The 15,535-nt window shown below is 49.1% G+C and overlaps 2 protein-coding genes across 2 annotated transcripts in view; one reads left to right on the forward strand and one right to left on the reverse strand.

The window, feature by feature from the left end:
- Nucleotides 1-15,535, reverse strand: part of LOC144176012 (signal peptide peptidase-like 2B) — a 105,964-nt gene that overhangs the window by 62,914 nt on the left and 27,515 nt on the right. Inside the window, exons 5-7 of the mRNA XM_077705110.1 lie at nt 1,749-1,781; nt 1,574-1,606; nt 1,363-1,455 (exon numbers count right to left, since the gene is read on the reverse strand). Coding sequence (XP_077561236.1) covers nt 1,363-1,455; nt 1,574-1,606; nt 1,749-1,781 — 159 coding nt within the window. The remainder of the gene's footprint in view (nt 1-1,362; nt 1,456-1,573; nt 1,607-1,748; nt 1,782-15,535) is intronic.
- LOC144173771 (uncharacterized) lies at nt 3,003-4,375 on the forward strand. Its single transcript, XM_077702042.1, has one exon. The coding sequence runs from the start codon at nt 3,125-3,127 to the stop codon at nt 4,373-4,375; it is 1,251 nt and encodes a 416-aa protein (XP_077558168.1). The 5' UTR covers nt 3,003-3,124.

Below are 15,535 nucleotides of genomic sequence, written 5' to 3' on the forward strand. Positions count from 1 at the left end.
CAGCTTCAAACTAGCCTGCTGAGCGTCACCTGAGAAGCTCAGTTCTCTGGTCAGCTGAGCTTCTAGCTAGCCATTTTTCGTAGCTATAGACTTGAGCATGGCAGTAGCTTGCCTTTCCAACGGCGAGACGTCAGTGAATCTCACCAGTAAGCCAGCGCGTCAGCTCACTCCTTCGGAACCGCGCGTGTAAAACTCAAAACCGACAAATGGTGGCTCAGTGTCCCTAAACGCGGGCGCGACAGCGTCGTCGGCGGTGAACGTATCTCGTTCCCTCGCTATTTTTCGTCTGGCTCTCTATGCTCAGCCCATGCAGGTATATAGGGCTGCCCGCTCCGGACGTAACCCTAACCCCAGATATCTTCCTACCCTGTGAAGCCTTCCTACCATGCTAGGAAGGCTATTAGGGACACAAACAGCACTCCTTCACCAGAGAAAGATCTCGCCACCCTAGTGTACACGTTGGTGTAGTAGTTGTAGCAGTGGTCCAGGAAACGCTGCAAATAGGGGTATGCTTGAAAGCAAGTAAGAGAAAGCTGGCCATCGGCAAAGACAGGATGTACGCGCCCAGAGATGAGCAGGGAAACATTACACACAACTTGGACGCGATAATTACACCAGGCTGCATGCCAGCGGCGTTAGAGCAAGGGAAACTACAGAGTATGCAAGCTCAACTTGCGATTTCCCACTGTGGAGATGACGTCGGTAGCAAATACGGCGGAAGGAGAAGGGGCGATCGGTTGCAGACCCGCCGTAAGAGCACGAGTCTCATACGCCTGTTTGCCTACCGTAACGACGTGACGCTTGCTGCACCACCCGAGCAGCTCACGCATGCCACGCCCCGTGATCAGCCCCATCGCCGTGCCTTTGCTGATAGCGAAGACGGTGCGCTGTCACACAAGACTCGGGGGCCCCTGGCGTCCAGCTGGCACTGCACAGGGTCGCCTCTTTCGCTTGTTACCCTCTGCGTCGCCTCTTCCTTGTCTTGCGCCGTAGCTGGTGCCTGTGCGCACACACAAGCTCAAACAGCCATGCACCCAGCTACGACCTGCGCTTCGCAGCGTTCCCCTACGGCGCAGGCGTGGCGCGTGCTGATATCAGACGTCCTCGTTCTTCGTAACGTTACTGCCATTTGATGTCTGCCTCTTCCCGCTCGCCTCGCAGAGACGTTAAACAACACGAGACCAAGAGATTTTCGCGGCTTAAGCCTCAAGCGCTAGTACATATGCATGAAAATTGTAGGATCCCTTGATGTACATTGTTTTCATCTCCAAAAACCTTAGAGCCCTCGCTTTTCTTGCACAAATCCAGTAGATGATTGCACATTGAACGCCGAAGAACGCGTATCAGCAGCGAATGACCTACGGCTTCTTGTTCGGCTCGCTGGGCTTCCGCAGTCTTTTACTGATCTTTGGCTTCTTTTCAGGCCTTGATTGCGGCTGATCCTTGGGCTTGTACCTGCGACAACAGGTAGTGCGAACACTGTCAGGCAACGAGGTCCAGAGGAGGCGTGTGTTGGACAAGAACGTTCGTAATTTAAACAGAAGCATATAACCAATTGGTTTTGTAGCAATACCTGACGTCTACGGAAAATGTGCTTGGTCTGGTCCTGCGCCGAGCAATGCGTTGGGAGCCCAAAGAGAGAAAGGTCAGGTAAGAGGCAGCAAAAGAGAACCACAACCCGTTATAAAACTGCGAGCGGTGAAGGAATGATGTTTTGTGCTGTGGCCGCTTCGAAATGTTAGACTTACAGGAGCAGTGAATGGACGACGGTTCCAGGGCGCCTGAAAATAGCAAAGTAGTGGTCAGAAGAAACCCTGCCGGTGATACTAAACGCTACGATTACGCTCTGTTGCACAGTTTTATTTTGTGAAGCGTCAGGTAACTACAACACGGTGGTCGGAGGGCAACTCCGTTTTGCCTGTTTGCCTTCTCGTTATACCAGGGTGTCTAATTGAAACACATAGTTTGGGTAAATTCATTTCGTTCCGGTTCAGTTCGGACACTACTAAATGACGTACCGAACAGGTTCACGAACCGCTTCGGAAGCTCTGAACCGGTTCGCGAACATGTTCAAGGATTCGTAGTATTGCCGAAGTGCGGGAAAATTCTTTGTAGTTTAAAACCACTATAAACAACACAATTTTTCCTGCTCAAAAATGCTGCTTTTATTATATGAAACTGGTGCAAGTTTAAATTCATCTCTAATGATTAGTCCAGATATCTGAGCAAACGTAGCATCATTTTTTTGCTCATAACCAAATTATGTCGTGCTAGTGACTATATAAAGCAACCGCCCGGTGTACTGTGCTTCTGGTTGCTGGCCATTGTTTTGTAGCTAGTGCACTTCCAAATCTGTTTAGATACTTAGTCTATCACTGACACTCCTAAGCAAAACATTTGAGTTTGTTCTATGTTTCTCAGCTTTTCTAGTGAAAACGTTTATTACACCTTAATGGAATGATCGAGTGGCCAAAGGCGAGTAATTTAAAATAATGCAAGGATAGCTTTTTTCCTCGTGATCCGTTTAGCCTTCCCAGACGCGCGTTTCCACGTAAAGCGGGCGCGCAGGAACGCGCACACAACATGCCTTTCCAACCGCCTGTGAACAGGAGACTACCACAACAGACTCCTGTGGAACTCGAAAGTCTAGTTCACAACGGTGGGCACACCTGTCAATTCGAAGATATGCAATCGCTCAAGTTTCCACTTGACCAGCGCAATTTTGCCTTGACACGTGTGTGGTGTCTGACGGATAAACCAGACGGCGCCACCGTCCCTGGGCGTACGCTTGAAAACCGAAACCCAAACGTAAACACGGGCGGCCGGAGCGGGGCCGCGGGAGGCGCGGAGAGGGAGAAAGGAAGCGCACTGGCGCTAGGTTGTACGCTTGCATCTCGTCTTTCACAATAAACCCAGTATCCGTTTAACTGAGTGTTTTAATAAGAAGCAAGAACACTACAAATTTCTGGCGACGAGGATGGGATCCCTGAGGGGATACCGAGAAGACCCTGCGAAACAGCACGCCTAGAGAAGATAGAAACTCGAAGAAAAGATCACGAGACGAGCCACGCCCAAGGAGCTCCTACAGAAGGACGCAGCGAAAGAGAGCAAGTAAGCCATCGGGATGGAAGCCCAAGTTCCTACCATTCTTCCTTTCGATCCGTATGTGGACCCGACATCAGTCTCCTCGAGATGGATGAGGTGGCATGCACGATTTGAAAATTACCTCGTTGCGGCTAATATCACAGATGATCTGAGAAAAAGAGCACTACTGCTGCACCTAGCCGGAGAAGCCGTCCATGATATTTTTCTTACTCTTCCGAACACCGGAGCTCTCTACGACACGGCTGTTGCGAAATTGAAGGCTCACTTTGCGCCCAAGAAAAACTCTGTCTTCGAAAGGCATCTGTTTCGACAAGCGAAGCAAGAGGCAACAGAAAATATCAGCGAGTTTCACGTGCGCCTACGCCAACTAGCTTCTTCCTGCGAGTTCGGCGATGTGGACAAAGAAATCCTATCTCAGGTGATAGAGGGAACCACGTCGTCGATCCTAAGAAGGAATGCTCTGCGGGACCCAGACATTACGCTGGAGCGGCTACTGCTTGAAGGTCGCAGCCTTGAGAACGCCGAAAGACAAGCAGCTGACATGGAGAAGAAATTGCCAGTTGCAGTGAACAAGGTGAACAAGGTGACCCAAGAGAAGAAACAGTGGCCGAAACAGCAGAAGAAAGCAGAACCAAAGGTTGCAAGTGGCAGATGCACATGCTGCGGAGGAAAGTGGCCGCACGAGGGAGGCAGAGAGAAATGTCCTGCGTGGGGATCCACTTGCCACAGCTGCAACAAGAAGAACCATTTCGCCAAAATGTGCAGGACGCCCAAAGAAGTGCGAACGGTCAGAGAGAGAAACAACCCAGAAGATGACCCAGAAGAACTGTACTACGTGCAAGGAAAGAACTCAAAAATTCCTACTGTGCTTGTCGAGATAGAAGGAGCCAGAATGGAATTTTGCGTGGACTCTGGAGCAGGAGTTGACGTGATTGGAGAAGGAGCGTGGAGAGACGTCCTGAAAACACCTTTGCAGGAGACCAACATTCACCTGGTTCCGTACGGAGTGAACCAAGTCCTTCCAGTGCTGGGAATGTTCAGAGCAACAATAAAAGCTAGGGAGAAGACAACGGAGACCAACGTGTACGTCATAAAAGGACAACACGCGTCCCTCCTGAGCTACAGCACAGCGACCAACCTTGGACTTATACAGCTGCAGTATGGCGTTGAAGAGAAGTCAAGAGTAGATCCTGAGAGGGAATTTCCAAGTCTCTTCACCGGACTCGGGAAACTGAAGAACTTCCAGATAAGCTTCAGAGGAGAGCGATAGAAATTGCTCACAGAGGACATCAAGGTATCGTAAAGACGAAACAGCTGATAAGGGAAAAAAATTGGTTTCCCGGTCTGGACAAAAAGGTGGAGGACCTGATCAGGGACTGCCGTGCTTGCCAGAGCACTGTTCCAAGAGACAAACCACCACCTCTTCAGATGACAGAACTACCTCCAGGGCCATGGCACACTCTGGCAGCAGATTTTGCAGGTCCTCTTCCCGGTGGAAAATACCTCTTGGTTGTGGTAGACGAGTACTCAAGATTTCCCATGGTCGCAACCTTGCCTTCGCTGAACACGCCCACAGTGACAGCGAAAATGCTGGAAATGTTTGCCATTCATGGAGTGCCACTGAAGGTCAAAACGGACAATGGACCCCCATTTTTCAGCGCTGACTTTGCGAGCTGCATGGGAGCAAACGGAATAAAGCATCACAGAGTGACACCTCTGTGGCCGCAAGCCAACGGAGAGGCTGAGAGATTTATCAAAAACATAAAGAAGACTGTGAAAGCAGCAGCAATAGAAGGAAGAAATTGGGAAACAGAGCTGCAAGAATACCTGCTCAACTACAGGGCGACCCCGCAAGGAACAACAGGTCTCTCTCCAGCGGAGCTTCTCTTCGGGAGAAAAATCAAGACAAAACTCCCAGGGGCAGCAACCGAAGACGAAGACAAACAACTCCGAGAAAGGGACACGCTCAAGAAACGAAAAATGAAAACATACGCGGACGAGAGACGTCATGCAGCTCCACACTCTCTTCAGGTGGGAGATCGAGTACTGTTAAAGCGCCCAGTGAGATTGGCCCACGAGTCGCACTACGACCCAGATCCATACGTAGTAACCCGCGTACAAGGGACTGCGATCACAGCAAAAAGAGCAGGGAAGAAAACGATCAGAAACTCATCATTTTTCAAAAGAATCGAAGGGTCCTCCGAACACACATCTGCCGAAGAGGACGCAATGGCGGGTTTCAGGACTGCTACAACTGCAGACGACTTCAGTGCGAGCCCTGGGGCCGACGACACGCCTGCTTCAAACGAAGACACCGCGAGACTTCCCGCCGAAGCTGAGGAGCCAGAAAACTCCGAGGGAGCCGAGGATTTACCACAGCCTCCACTTCAATCACCCCAAGCCGAAGCGGCGCCGCAGCTACGGTGGCCACGGCGTTCAACAAGAAATAAAACGCCGAGCCGGCTCACGGACTACGTCGTGGAGACACGCTAGGCGAACATTTCCAAAAGCACAAGAGGAAATGTGGTGTCTGACGGATAAACCAGACGGCGCCACCGTCCCTGGGCGTACGCTTGAAAACCGAAACCCAAACGTAAACACGGGCGGCCGGAGCGGGGCCGCGGGAGGCGCGGAGAGGGAGAAAGGAAGCGCACTGGCGCTAGGTTGTACGCTTGCATCTCGTCTTTCACAATAAACCCAGTATCCGTTTAACTGAGTGTTTTAATAAGAAGCAAGAACACTACAACGTGTATTCTGTTTTCCCTCTGTTGTCTGTTCGAAGCTTAAATCATGCGGCCCCATTTGCCCATTTTTCTCACCTTCTATTTACGTACGGTTTGCAACGCTTGTTGTGCATACATACCGAATGTCGGGGACCAGTAAAAACTGAAGTCCCCTTTTAGAGACAGAGCGTTAATACGTGCGGTTCTCTCTCACGCAACCTCAAAGTGCAAAATTTCAACTGCTTCGAGCAGACGGAATGGCGCAGTCGGATAGAAGTCGGCTTCATAACGCGAGGGACCCACGGTTTTTGAAGACTTAGTCCTTCTTGGGCTACTTGACCGCGAAAATTTTGGTCTGTCTCTATGTCTGTCTGTCTGTAACTCGATACAGCCACCCCACCAAAGCGAATCAGGAACTACAGAATAGGTTTCTATACCCACAGCCAAATCTAAACGCCTAAGTCCGGTGGCACTATTCTTACTTGTCAACATTGTTGACGAAGTACAAGACAATACAGAAATATGAGGCAGAAAATCAATACATAAGTGATATTTGCAGTATTCCTTTATGACAAATTTATGAATGCTTGATTTTTGAAATGAAAAAAAAAATTCTGCAGAACTTTAGAGAATTATCTGCGAATGCATAGCATGCTTTTGCCGCTTGCCTTGAGTGAGTTTTTTTCCAGCCAATTTTTTTGGTTTTTCTAAATCCTGTCCGACCAATTATCTCCATTTACGCTATTATAACTAGTAGAAGTGGAACTCTCGCGAAATCGACCTTATTGTGGAAATGCAGGGCGTTACACGGTTCGCCATTTCGCGTAATTTTTTATATTTTTCTTATTTTTTAATGTTTCGGAACCTCTTCCTACTAATTATCTCAGTTACGCCAATATAACGACTATATTGTGGAACTTTCGCAAAATATTCATTATTCTGGAAATGCCATGCGATATACGTTTTGCCATTTTTCACGTTTTTAAAACATTCTTCTTATTCTTTAGTTTTTCAAAATTTCGTCTGATGAATTATCTCCATTTACGCATTTTAACAATTGCATTTGGAAATTTCGCGAAATCTGCATTACTGTGGAAATGCAGGGCGTTGCACGGTCCTGGCTGGGGGGAGGGGGTACTCGTGAAAGAATGCTGCATCCACAATTTAAAAAATCCACACACTCGCCTGCTTTCGACCGAACTACTACAGCTTCTAAGGGCTTCTTTTTTTAAATCAAACGACAAGAGTTACGAAGGTCGCACGAGAGAGATTCCACGTTCCGCTTAGAACGCACGTGGCGTAGGACAACGTCGGTCTAGAAAAGTTGAAGTAGGGCACCTCCATTCACGCGTGTCTCCTCCGTACGGCAGCGCTGGCACCCGGCCTGGAGCAGTGGAACGCGGTAAATTTAAATTGACTTGAGCAAACCTCTAACGTGTTTACCTTGGGAGGAGCGCGACGGGAGAGGAACAGGAGGAGAGGTGAGCGGGAAAGCGAAGGGAGGCATGTACTTGGCAAACGCAAATGTCGACGAAAGATCGTCGGCATTTGGAACGAAAGGAGCCGATACCCGGGCAATTTTTTTTCTTAAGGCTATCATACTGCTTTTACTTATCATCATCATGATCATCTGTTTTGCGAAACCCATTGTGTAAAACACACTTTCCTGCAGTGAGTTCTACCTGCACGTCATTGAGACGCAGAAAGCTTCGCCTGAGGAGCACACGCTTACTGGCCAGCGCGGCTCTTTCCTCCCGTGTCCCGCCCATGGAGCCGCTGTTTTGACGGGAAAGCTGTACACCTCTGCCCCGTAACACTTTCGTCGCCGCTTTACGCCAAGACCCAAGACGCCGAGCGCATGCGTCCAGCTAATCAGAAATACAGCATAAACTCAGAGTTCGTTTAAGGAAACCACAAAAGAAGCATCGGAACTTAATTACGGATGTTAAGGCGCCTGTGAACAATGAGACCCACCTACCGTGTGTTCCCGGTAAACATTATGCTTGCAGATTATCTTTGAAGGCTAGGCAGCACTAGTGTAACTAAATAGAGCAGTTCTTTCCCAAGACGCCGAGCGCATGCGTCAGGCGAGGCAGGACCCAGTATATGCCGAATCTTTTGGACACACTTATGCTGCCGATATGCTGCTACACGCGTTATCTTTGATTCGCATTTGAAACGACGTCGGCCGCACGCGGCCGCAGAGTAGGGAAAACCAGAGCAAACCAGAGCTGACCGACTAAAACGCGTAAATAACAAAATAGCGGCGCCCATGAACCATCGCAGTGTAAACAAATGTCACGTGATGCGAACTGACCAATGATCATCTCCTCAGCACGGAATAATAGGAGAAAAGTGCCGATACTCTGTACCCTTATCTAGTGACGATAGCCGAGCGCAAGCGACAAGCTCGCCGAGGTGACGAGAAACGTTTCATACCCTCCTCCATAACCATTTGTAGTGGTTTTGGACATCCACTTTTGGGCGGTATTGGACATCCACTTCCATATAGGGCGGGATGGCGACCGATTTCCATCGTCACGATTATGTACCAATCAGTCAATGTCTGACACTTTTGAGGTGGGAGGAACGTTTAGGGTTGGAGCCTTGGCTTTCGCGCTGTGCATGCAGCAACGTAGCGGCCTGATTGTCCGTGCACAGTGCTAGCGGTGTCAGAACAAAGTCGGTCTCTCGTATCCTTTCCAGGCGGCGGAGAGTGTGACATTTTGTTCCCTCAGTCTTGTACTCCCCTCGCACGACCAGCGTCCACATGCCAATGCAATATTGTCAATGCAAAATTGTAATCAGGAAGTGCGCGAGAGTCACTGATGGTGCGTGAAACAGTAAAGCACCGAATGACAACGGCGCATTACCAACAATGAATGGTCGTAACGTTTAATCGCGAACCAGTAACCGCTATTTCAATTACTTTGTTATGTTCCTGCTCGGCTTATACGGGCAAAAAAATAACAGCCCGCCTTCGATCTCTGTTCCGATAAAATACCGGTTCGGTTCCAGTACGACACAGTGCATTATACGACGTTTCAAACAGGCACCGCTAGACAATTACCACACTGAACTTTGTTTGACATCACTTCAGCCTTACCTTCAAGACCCACCTAGCACAAAAGGGTTACGAAACGCATACGCTGCGTATATCCCAGGTGGAAAAAAAAAAGTCTACAAAGGCGCCCACCGTATGCACACGCCTCATGCCTCTGCTCATTATGTGCGGCTTGCTAACCCTTTTCTAGACTATGTAAATCCGGTTTCGTAAACGTATAAAACAATCAGGTTAATACAGTATTATAGAACACCTGTAAGATGCATTTTGGCTGTATTACTGAATCAGCGTAAAGGACGTCTCCTAAACGCCTGTAAAAGCTCGGTTTAAAACTAGTCTTTGGGATACCATTGAAATCTCTTTGTTGGCTGCTTAAAGCCGCATTTAAGTCGCCGGATAGACGACCATCACGTCCCCTTTGTTTTCACTTTACACGGCACTGTGGAATAGAATAACGGAAACAGTGCAGTGCGCTATAAAATACAGCGCACCGCACGCCATCCGCGCGTTCCAGTCTTCGGAATAATAGAAACACAATCCGTTTTCAATTCAATAAACAATTTATTGAATTCAGTGCGACATACTTGTAAACTCTAGAATTTGTCTAATGGTTTGATTTTTATTTTAGAATGATTAGTGTGAAATGATTATAAATTTCATCACAATATCCCTGTCTGTCTAGCACCGGTCTGTCACTCCCTCGGCAACGGCGACGATTTCATTCGAGCGTTCCTTTAAAAAAGGGGAACGCAAAAAACGAGATTCCTCAACCTAGTGGGGTGCAACAACACGAGAACTCACTCGTGCAAAGTAACGCTTCCAAAAACACAGAAATGCACGATGGTATACGAGCAGATTCAACCGTCGGACGTTGCATACGGCAATGACGTTTTGAAACCGGAGTCAAGTAGAACTATACAAAACTGTCCCATGCCTTACTGTGCCAGAAGAACACGGTATTTCTCACAATCCGGCGCCGGGCGCGCATGTGCAGTACGTGTTCCGACGGCCTCGGTTGGCAGGCATGTGGATGCATCAATTCACGCCTTGTCGGCAGCCCGGCGTCGCTGCTGCTCGCTCTCCCTTGCCGGTGCTGTCGAGGCGGGTATTCCGCTGCGCCCTCGGTGTGAGCAACAGTGTGCAGTGCTCAAACAAACGGGGCGCGTCGTGGCTGATTAAAAGTCCATGTACGTTGTTCGCCTCTGCACGTGTTTGAACTAAAGGAAGCACTCGGCCTTGGTATAACAAGATGGCAAGTTGGACGAGTTGGTGCTGATTCATATCGACAACAGGCGCGGAAAGACGTAGACTAAGAAAGAAATACACAGGACGACGCGCTTAACAGTTTAACAGTCTTATGAAGACGAGATGGTCGTGAAGTCCTTGAAGAAACCGTTGACTGCTCAAGGCTCGGATCGGCAAAGTTGACAGGAAGGAGGCCAGTTCGGCTACAGTCTCGTGCTAAGGCGCCACTCGCGCACAAGCGCTAACCCTCACATTTTCAAACGCGACTCAAGGTCCGTGCTCTTACGTCCACACTGGAACGAACCTTCAAATGTACTACCCAATTTCATGAATGGTGTAATACCGATATGTCGACCAAACACCTCAAAGCAAAACAAAGTCGCACAAAGCAAGCGAATTGTGTGGCGTAAAAGAGAGAAGAGCCTGAAAGATACCTGTCTTCAAAACAACGAAATCACCTCTCAACAGCCGCGAAACATGCCACGATTAGCATTGATGGCGCGAATAACTTCCCCAAATCCAGAAAGCAAGCACGTCAACAAGCAAGCGGTGCTAGCTTCGCTTCGAGGCACCATATCCTTCCCAATGACTTTCCCATCCTTCTTGAACCCGAAGCATTTCTGACCAGCCGCCGAATTATTGCAAATTATTGCCGTTGACAAAAAACGTACACGAAAATATGAAAGGTAAGGCTGCAGCAATTTCAAGCACGGAGCATTTTTCGCGTCCTGCTTGCAACACACGGCATACCGAACACATACCGAATTTCAGTAGCATTGTTTATTTGCTTACTTGCGGTGCTGGTAATCGGCGTCATATGCATCGAAGAGGTCATCTCCACGGCGAGTGGTGGATGCAAAGTCATCCTCAGCATTGTAGGCTTCCTCCAGCTAAACTGGCGAAGCCTGCACTAGGTCGAGAAATCTTGAACCGTTGCGAAACTGCGGGATTTCTTTATACCTGAGCACTGAACGACACATCCCCACGCATTTGTGCAAGTTTGCAATCGCTTATGTTTATTTACATGCTCCGTCGTTGCTTAGCATTGTGCTAGTAATAGTCATCGTCACGTGCACCGATGTCGTCGTGTTTCTCATGCCGAGCATTGCATGCGTGGTAGAGCTTGACTACAACGCTGCTCTTTTTTTCTTGTTAAAGCCACTGCACGAGCCGAGGACTCGGCCGTCGCCGGGAGGCACGCGCTCACGAGCGCCCCGAATTTTCTTGGCATTTGTCCCTGCAACAGCGGACTCCAGGCTTGCACAACAGCTCCACTGTTAACAATCAACAATATTTATCAGGCCTGAAAGAGTGCATAGAAGTCTTGTGGGAACGCGACCTTAGCGCGTTCCCTCTCGTTCGGCTTCGCCGCATTGCTTGCTCCACGCGGGAACTTGCTCGACAAGACGTCGGCGAGGTCGACCAACCTCTTCGGCGAAGGAGTCTCTTGTGGCCGCCGAGAGCGCGCGGGATGCAGGGTGCGGAGGTTGGTGCTAGGAAAGCAAGGTGACAGGACGCGCCTGGCGACCTCCTTCCTTCAACGATCGGGCAAGAAGAGGAATGCGACAACGCACCTTCTCTAGGTTTGGACAACGCCTGCCTTCGTCGTGTGAGCGGGGTAAACGTAAGGTGCTGAGGCGCCCCCCCCCCCCCCCCCCCGGAGATGACTGCAGTCGCGGTGAGTCGAACCTCTCGATTCCCTTAACTTGTCCGCGCGAGAAAATAGATCCTTGCTGTCAACCACCTAGCCTGCAGGCTCTTTGTATGTTTTTTATCTATACCTATACAATAAAGTGCCCGACTGACTGACTGACTGACTGACTGACTGACTGACTGAATGACTGACTGACTGACTGACTGACTGTCTGTCTGACTCATCAACGCCCCGCGAAAACTGCTACATCTACAGTCTTGAAATTTCGGGAGTACATTTGCGACATTGCGTAGAGGCTCACTAAGGGTGGAATTTTGGAAATTGTGCTACTTACCAAGGGAAAGGAGGAAATTGTGTTTTCCTAAATGCGTGATTACCTCCTTCTCCCGTTTACATTTTGAAGTGCTTTTTGCTGATACATGTAGCCCTTTAGAAAGTAGCCCTCTAAAAAGTAGTTTTTGGATTTCGCCCTAACCAACACTACCGAGGTGATTTCGCATTCCGGAAAAAATTGGCGTATCTAAAGAGTCTCAAATAAATCTTTCACCGATTCATTTATCCAAGTGATTTTTGCTAGCGTATGTTACTCATACAAATGCAGAGAACCGTTTTTAAGGGTTTCGCCCTGCGACGCAGATAAAGGGGCAAAATTGTTTTTTACAAATGACACGGCTTTCGAGCCAAAAAGGTCTAACAGGTGATCTCCACGCCTAGCCAAACTGCTCTTACAAACGGCTTCAGATTTCATGAGCACATTGTAATCACGTTGCAGAAGGTCAATATTGTTGAAAATTTTAAAACTTCCACCATCGGGAAAGTTAAAAGCGGTGAAATAGTTTTTTTAGATATTAATTTTTTTTTATCGCACGCCATTTGAGATATGGAACTGGTTTTTGTTGAGATACGTAACTTAGTTATCTAAACACTGTTCTACAACATTATTCTATGACACTCACCCAATAGAAGCAAGGAGGATTTCCGGAAAACACTTTGTTTTTACCCATCGTCAATAACCACACAGCCAGTTGATATATCACATTCGCTTTTATTGAAAATGCTGCCCATGCAATTGCCCAAAAATAAATTTCAGGATTTTGTCCTAACAATTCCCGCGTTCACGTAGCGCTCGCCATCTGTTGGCTCTGTCTTCAACCACGCGCCTCGCGTAGGAACCCCGTCATTTATCATAAATCTGGAAGTGAAGACGGACTGGTAAAAAGCGCAAATAAGGTCCCTGAAATTACTAAGGTAGCGCCATCTTCAGATCTCGCCGCCTTTCGCCCTCGCCCGCGCTCCTTTCCTACTTCGTTTTTTGCCATTTTCTTTTTCGCCGGCGAACGCCGCGCGGCATTGGCCAAGGGAAAAGTCACGTGGTTTTTTTTTTTTTTGCTCCGCCGCCGGGTCGCTCGCCGGCTGGGACATTGCGCAACGCCGCCGCTGCGACGCCATTGCTGGCTTCCGAGCCACCGAGCTTCAGTACCGGCTTTATCGTAGGCGCCAGCTAATAGCAAAGTAAAAATTAGCTGCTCGTTTCGAAAAAACGTCGCGCCGGTGTCGTTTTATGTTGCTTCTCGGTGCCGATGTGTTGTGCCTTAGGCAGCGCGAATATCGTCAGGCAGGGCACAAGACTTCGTTATTCCGTCCGGGAAACGCGACGCAGAAAGGAGAAAAGTTTAGTTGCATAGATTTGAACAGGCATACTTCAGGCCGACGCTGCCATCACTCTTTAGCGAGGTAAGTTTCTGAATGTTTGTTCTTTCTCTGTTAAAGGAGCACTGACACGAAAATTTCATGTTCCACTTTCATTGTTTTTATCGATGCTTAATGGTCTGGCGAACCCGAAACAGCCCTTCAAATACTTCAGCGCGCGATAGTTAATTACATTGAACGGCCTGAAAATCGTTTGTTTCAAATTCCCGCGCTTTCATCCCGAACGGCGCATATGACAGACTCCCGGACAGACGTCACCGCTTTGTGCGGACGTCACCGGCGCCCGCTTGAGAGGGTGTTGCGCCCGCTCGCCGCTCGTGGGGTCGCGCGCGTGAAGGGACGTCACGAGTTTTTGACGAGCGCTGTCGCGTCACTTCTTTTCCGCTCTTGAATTGACGTCACGCTGATGTCCATTTGCTGAGTGCCGCTCCGCGCGCTGCTCCGTCGGCGCGATAAATGAGATCCAATTGAACTACGTTCTTCGCGTCGCAGGCCGCTCATATTTCAGCCAGGGTATTATGTTGAGTGAAGGAAGCGAACTGTGCAATAATATTAACGCCGAAAATTGGTGTCAGTGCTCCTTTAAGTTCTGCGCGAGCTTGAGCGGTCACTTACGAAGAAATGCGTATTCCCTTCGCGACCGTCGTCCACGCTTTGTTCTGAGTAGGCATTGCGCGCAGCGCCGAGTTCGTCCCGTCGTAAGCTTTGCTTTGGATAAGAGGCCGTGTATTTGTCATGTGCGCGCTTAACTTCCAGCATAAATATCAGCGGCGTAGCATGTTCAGTCAGTTGTCGTAAGGTTTCCGTGACGCGAGAATTGTTCACCTGAATTCATGCTTGTTTTGGCCGACGGCAGCTTGCGTCTGACCATGTATCGTGTGCGTTCCGAGTGCGTGTACGCTCTTTTTTGGCGTGAAGTCATGTTTTGTGTGTTAGCGACCCGGGTGGTATCATAATCCCGTTGTTATGACATTGGAGTGATTTGCTGCGTAATATGGGCTTGGTCGGTGCGGCGCAAATTGAGGCTGTTGCGAGAAAAAAAAATGCGGCTAGGTAAAACAATTTAAGGCCAGCTAATATAGGGACCGCGCCGTTGACGTACGTTTGATTCGCAATTTCTGTTATCGCTTTATTAAATTCGCGCACGTTTGAATGAGCACTTTCAATGCATATTCGCACCGTAACGGCTGTACGCCCTTTCTTCCGTGTATGCACAGAGGAACGTTAATTACACTTTGCGTTTGCATTACACGTGATGCCGTATATTTGCAGTGTGCGCGCTTACTTCATCTTAGTAGTCAATGGCGCAGCGTATCCAGTCATTGCGATTTGAACCAAAGCACACTGGGCGACTCCCCGCCGCGGTGGCTCAGTTGCTAAGGCGTTGCGCTGCTGCGCACGAGGTCGCGGGTTAGATTCCCGGCCGCGGCGGCCGCTTTTCTGATGGAGGCGAAAAGCAAAAACGCCCGTGTGTACGAGATTTCGGCGCACGTTAAAGATCCCCAGGTGGTCAAAATTAATCCGGAGCCCTCCACTACGGCGCGCCTCATCGCCTGCGTTGCGTCGGCGCGTTAAAGTAGCCATGAAGAGAAAACAAAAGCTTGTTTTATTCGAAAGATTAGGTGTTTCATAGTACCCCAAGCGCTTTCCCGGAAGCAAATGATGCTTTATTCACTGAGAAATAAGGCAATTTAAGCCAAAATTTTAAATCTCCCGCTAAAATTGAACATTCCGTGACGTGTACAATGGCGTCATAGAGCCGGTCCATGAAACAGATACTTAGTATGTCCACTCAATGGGCCTCCTCGATTATCAGTCCCGGATCGTCCGCGGACTGCCCGAGACGCGATCCGGCGCTCGATTTTCTCATGTATTCCTATGGGAGCTCCGGTCCGGAAGCAGTCCTCGGACTGCCCGCGGACCGTCCAGGACTGGTAAATCGAGGAGGCCCAATATAGCACCCACTCGCGGGAGTCGATCGAGACGGCGGCCATTTTAAAAATACTAGTAAAACCTAGTGCACCCGCAGCCCTA

The sequence above is a fragment of the Haemaphysalis longicornis genome, unplaced genomic scaffold (genome assembly GCF_048455015.1).
Source record: "Haemaphysalis longicornis isolate Haplotype H1 unplaced genomic scaffold, Haemaphysalis longicornis Haplotype H1 scaffold_3, whole genome shotgun sequence".
Classification (NCBI taxonomy): Eukaryota; Metazoa; Arthropoda; class Arachnida; order Ixodida; family Ixodidae; genus Haemaphysalis; species Haemaphysalis longicornis.